At 51.9% G+C, this 6000-nt stretch overlaps 1 protein-coding gene across 2 annotated transcripts in view; it reads right to left on the bottom strand.

The window, feature by feature from the left end:
* The window catches only part of COL26A1 (collagen type XXVI alpha 1 chain), a 121753-nt gene that overhangs the window by 66894 nt on the left and 48859 nt on the right, over window positions 1-6000 (bottom strand). The window contains exon 3 of one of the 2 annotated variants that reach the window (XM_059414611.1): window positions 1785-1888. In XM_059414611.1, the coding sequence (XP_059270594.1) occupies window positions 1785-1888 (104 nt within the window). The remainder of the gene's footprint in view (window positions 1-1784; window positions 1889-6000) is intronic. The other variant, XM_059414612.1, reaches the window with a different exon arrangement.

Raw genomic sequence — 6000 nt, 5'->3', positions numbered from 1 at the left:
AAGAATAGTATAACCAGTATGAGAGCACAGAATAGAAAGGTCTGGAAGCTTTCCACCAAAGTGAGGCTCAGGGTTACCTTGAGAGGCGTGATTCTGGGTGTGGTCACCTTTTCTACACTGAACGCGGACTTAACTTTTGCAGTAAGAGTAAAACGTTTCTAAAGAGATCCCTATTGTTCTAGACACTTAGACAGGATTCCTTCCCTTATTCATGGTTACTGTGATCTATAAAGTCATGAGGTCCTGAATTAGCAAATAGTGAACCATGTTCCTGGGGAGGATATACAGTGGGGCTCCTGCCAGCTTCTGGTCACAACATTTTTGTCAACTTGTTTTACGTATGAGGGGAGGAGTTCATCGCTATCCACACCTCCACCGAGGGGACAACCAGCAGGTCTGTGTGTGGGGACAGGGTGGGGGGATCCTCCTGGGCTCCGTCCCACAGCCTTCTTCCCTTGGAGGATCTGAATCTGCACCTTTTGTCATAACAAACCATGAGCGTGAACACAATAGCTTTTTGGCTGTCTGAGTTTTTCCAGCAAAATATCAGAACTAAGGGCGGTCCTGGGCTCTCCAGTCTGCCCATCAAGACATCACTGTCTTGAATCCCCCTTTTTGAATCACTCGCTCAGTGAATTCCATCAAACACGTGCCCTTTACCTATTGGCGTGAGGTTTACAACTCAGACATCTGGAGACTTACACTCCATTTACTGGATTGTTCCTTCAATAACGAGAACATGAAGAGAGATGAAAAACCGTCCAAACTTCAACACTCAGTGGTTTCCAGAGGAGGGAAGTATGAGGCCCTATTCGGGCCAGGCTCAGTTACCCTCAGAAGAAACAGTCTGCAGGGCAGCGAGTGGGCAGTTTGCAGGGGTAGGGGTGGGCAGACATGAAAACACAGCCGAGGCAAAGATGGGGTCGGGTCGGCGGGGGGCGGGGGGTACCTGGCGGCTCTGGGAGCTGAGAAAAGGGCCCGGAAGCCTTCCCAGTGCTGAGCAAAGGCCTCCCAGGACCAGGCGCCTTCTAGTCAGGAAAGACGGCACCGCTGGACCTGTTTGCTTTCCAGACCCTTCCTTCAGCTCCACTCTGGGCCACAGACCCAGGGAAGCATCCTCATTACTAGCACTGTTCTGTAATTATCCTGTTATCTATAACCCAAAGAATCTCAGGCAGCGTTCAATCAAAGCGTATACCCAACATATTACAACTTATTATCTGGGAGCGAAATGGGCTGCGAATCTGTTGGGTGGTGGGGCAGGACCTGCTTCCCCGCGCGCCGTGGGCGCAGCTGGGATTTGCTGTGGGCCCCCTCTGGCCCCCTCGGGCTCCAGAGGCAGGTTGGAACCGGGTCCAGGGGCTCAGAAGGAAGGCCCCAGCTCTAGGCCGTGTCCTCCCCATCCTCGCCCTCGGCTCCAGCCAGGCAGAAGGGCAGGACAATCAGTCCGCTGCCCGCCAGATCCGGGTGCCTCGTTCCACGGCAGAGGCCGCTCCCAGACTGATGAAGAGAGACCCAGGAGCCCGCTCTGCCTGCCCCCATTCCCGGGTGAGAGCGGAAGAAAGAGGCTGTAAACTCAATCCCCTCCCCAGGCCAGGATTCACGATTGTCCTCCACCCAATCTGTGCCCCTAGGGTCCCCAGCTGGGCGCCCATGGCAAGGTGGCAGCAACACACGCAGAGACTCTGCGGCCCCGCCCAGCCGGTGCCCCGCCCCCTGCACCTTGCGGCCCCCGCCGCCCTCGGCCCAGGGATGCCCGGCCGCCCACACAGCGGCAGACTCACCCTCCTCACAGTTGCTCCCAGTGAAGCCAGGACAGCATCTCCACTCCAGCGCCGTCACGGTGCGGTAGGACACTCTGTATGTGGGTCTGATCAGAGTCCTGTAACTAACACAAAGGCGGCATCAGGAGAGTGTGAGCGCCCGTCCACCTGCCTCCCCGATCCCACATCTGCAGAGTGCACCCAGCCCCGGGCTCTGGGAGCTGCCCAGTAGTAGAACCTGTCATCCTGTCTCTGCGCCCACAGACTGTGTAGCCCTGGGCAAGTGACCCCTCTTCTGTGTCTCCAAGTCTCCAGCCATGGCCACCAAAGGCGCGGTGCAGGGGGAGAATGTCTGTCATGGACTGACTTGTGTCCCCAGAATCCATAGGGTGAAGCCCTGCCCCCACCCCCACCATGTGACCGTATTTGCATATAGGGTCTTTAGGAGGTAATTATGGTTTAACGAGGTCATAACAGTGGGGCCCCCGCCCATCAGAGCCAGTGGCCTTGTAAGGACAGGAGGACACAGAAAGAGATCTCTTGAGTTCATGCACACACAGAGGAGAGGCTGGGTGGGAACCCAGTGAGAAGGTGGCCGTCTGAGAAAACAGTTTCTGTTGTTGAAACCCCTAGTCTGTGATATTTCGCTATGGCAGCCTGAGCGAAGACATTGACCAAGACCATGAAGAAGGAAAGCAAAACTATCATTAGGACGCATGGAACTTCCAACCACCCAAAAGTTCCTGAACTCCAACACTTTGTCCCAATCACTTTCTTTGGCTGATTCATCCAGTGAACACTGATTGAGCACCAGCTACATGCAATACTGTGGTCACAGACAGAGAGAACCGAGTCCCATCCTGGAAAAAAATCACAGCATCATGGATGAGAGAGACACACACCAATGAAAAACTCGCAGCCCCTTCCGGGGAATCTTTCCCCCTGAAAACTGCAGTGGATTCCAGGGACAAATTTCACACTCCTGCAGTTTTGACATTTTTCTTGCCAAAAAGCTTAATACTATTTTACGAAACTCTGAGGCATAAGATATGTGACCACAATGCCATGAGCTTTATCACCTCACACCTGCCAGAATGGCAACATGGCCATCAACAACACAAGAAACAACAGGTGTGGGCGGCGATGCGGACAAAGGGGAACCCTCACGCAGCATTGGTGGGGCTGCCAACCAGTGCAGCCGTCACGGGGAAGTGATGCGGCACTTCCTCAAAAAATTAAAAATAGAACTTCCATTTGATCTAGCAACTCCACTTTCAAGGAATGAGCGGAGGAAAACAAAAACACTAATTCGAAAACAGATCTGCACCCCCCATGGTCATCATAGTCTTATTTACAAGAGGCAACCCGTAGAAACCCAAAGAAACAACCTCAGTGTCGATCGACAGAGGAACAGATAAGAAAACGTGATGTAGATACACATGGTGGAATATTACAGAGCAATGAAAAAGGAGGAAATCCTGCCATTTGCAACAGCAATGGCTGAACCGTGAGGGCATTACACTAAGTGAAATAAGTCAAACAGAGAAAGATAAATACTGGATAATCTCACTTATATGTGGCATCTAAAGGAAAAACAACCCAGGTCATAGATACAGACAGACTGATGGTTGCCAGAGTTTGTGGGGTAGAGGTGGAAGAAATGGGTGAAGGGGGAGGGGGATCAAAAGGCAGAAACTTCCAGATACAAAATAAAATGTAAAGCTCCTGGGATGTAATGTGCAGCCTAGTGACTATAGTTAAGGCCGAGTAGCAGAAGGCATCTGGGTGGCTCAGTGGGTTAAGCCTCTGCCTTCAGCTCAAATCATGATCTCAGGGTCCTGGGATCGAGCCCTGCATCAGGCTCTTTGCTCAGCAGGGAAGCCTGCAGGCTTCCCCCCAACCCCCCGCCCTGCCTGCTTCTCTGCCTACTTGTGATCTTTCTCTTTCAAATAAATAAATAAAATCTTAAAAAAAAAAAAAAAAGACTGAGTGGCATATATGAAAATGGCTAAGAGAGTAGAACTTCCAGTGCTCATCCCAGGAAGAACAATTTTTATAACGGTGCGTGGTGACAGATGTTAACTATACGTATTGTGGTGATCGTTTTGCAATACATATAAATAACAAATCAAATACTGTACACCTGAAACTAACAGAACACAGAATGCCACACACACACACACACACACACACACCTATGACCCAACCTCACAAGGGGGACACACTTGGCTTTATTATTCGATTGGCATGTATCATCATAACTTCTCTGCTCGATCACGTTTGCAAGGCTTCCTCCTCCGAGCAAAGCTACACGACTTCACAGAATCCAAGTCTGCAGACGCCAAGCAACTTAATCGATGAATGGGAAAATCATGAATTAATTGGTAGCAGCAGGCGTGACATTTCAAGACGCCCCGTTGACAAGAAAACACACGAGTTGCGTCTTGAATTTCAGAAATAGTACACTCCATCTGAACAATCCTGTTCCACTGATTTCTCTTAAAAAGAAAAAAAAAAAAAGTCCTCTCGTTCATGTTTCATGAACAGTCTGGCAAACCAGCTTTCCTCCTGGAGATCTAAGGGGGGTTGGGGGGCGGTTGGGGAGGCTGTGTGCAACCAGGGGCAGGAAACTTCAAGTGAGAAGCCAGGAGTCCGCATGGAGAGACATCCGCAGTGAGACCAGGATGGCACCCCCAGATCTTAAGACTCTGGCTGCTCCCCCGGAAGCTCTGTGCAGGCCAGAGGGCCAGGGCTGGCTGTGTCATCAACACCAGTTCCCACTGGCAAGTGGCCTGATGGGCCATTGTGGGCTAATGAGCCTAGGTCCCAGGAGCATAAACAGGTGATAATAAGCACACACGCCCACCGTCACATACACACACCCTTCCGCATGCACACACGGGCTTCCACGCTTTCGTGTTCACACATGCACACACGCTCACATGCTTGCACACATTCAACACTTGGGCACTCGTTCACACCCTCACACCGCCTTCCTGCGGCAGATCTCCCAGCTAGAAGAGGAAGGAGCTTTAATTTAGAGAAAAGATCCCAGTTTTCTCATTGATTCCTGGACTAAGATGTTGCTCCGGCTTAGAGGGAGCAGAAAAGCTATGGCAGCCCCACGCGGAGCAGATGTGCAGGGCAGGGAAGGGGTCAAGTTACTCGCCATTCGCATCCTGCCCAGTGCTAGTGCTGCGGCCGCCACCGACAGGTGTCTCCTATGGATGGGCCCCTGGACTGTGGGGTTCGGGCTCTGCCCCTAACTCACGATATGGACTTGCAGCATTACTTATGAGGACACCGCAGAGACCAGGATGCAGGGCCTGAGTATCGCTGGGAGGATGCGTGTGCAAGGCGTGCACTGCAGGAAGCATGTGCAGATGCTGGGTTTGCAAAATGCAGATCGGACCTCATTCCTCCCTGCCCATGTCCTTCCGCTGACCCCGCCCCCAGCCACAGGCGGCTCCTCCCCCTCCAGCCCGTGAACCAGGCAAATGCACCAGGAGTCCCTCCGTGCCCAGCTTGAATGATGATGATGATGATGGAAATAAAAATAGATATCCTAAGAGCTTTGAGTAGTCACCACGCACCAGACATTCACTGTTCTGAGCATTGGCCATGTGCTGACTCAACAATCCTAACAGGGGGATATTATTACTGATCCGAATTTACAGATGAGAAAACCGAGGCACAGGGAAGTTAATTTAAACAACTTTCTCAAGGTCACACTGTCAGAAGGTCATGGGACTAGGATCCAAACGCCGGCAGAACTGGCAGGAACTACCAACACTCATTCGTGTTTGCTAAGCACAATGAAATAGCTTCCCTCCCTACATCTGCACAAGATCGTGAGCTCAGGCTCTGAAACTGAGAGAAAGCTCGTCCCCCAGAGAAGGTCCCTTTCTGCCCCTCATTCTGAAGTTCCATGGGCTGACCTGCCCCACTCTGGGACCAGAAAGAACCCCATGACCTGTGACGTCCAGGACCAGGGTCCACCAGTAGATGGCGCTGCTTCACCAGCCCTGAGGGCCAGGCCTCAGCCTGGCAAACCCCTCAGATCTCTCCTGAGTGCCCTGGGCAGCAGGCAGTATTCACAGCCTGGCCCAGGGTAGGTTTCCCCCTTCTACATTTCATAAAGAACTCCCAGCCGATCCACTGGGGTCCAGTCTACAAACCCAGTGATCTTTCTAAAATGCAGATCCAAATTTTGTGACTGTCCTTCCTCAAAACCTCC

The sequence above is a fragment of the Mustela nigripes genome, chromosome 11 (assembly GCF_022355385.1).
Source record: "Mustela nigripes isolate SB6536 chromosome 11, MUSNIG.SB6536, whole genome shotgun sequence".
Taxonomy (NCBI): domain Eukaryota; kingdom Metazoa; phylum Chordata; class Mammalia; order Carnivora; family Mustelidae; genus Mustela; species Mustela nigripes.
The sequence above is the reverse complement of the archived record's forward strand: the minus strand, read 5'-3'. Positions and strand labels throughout refer to the sequence as shown.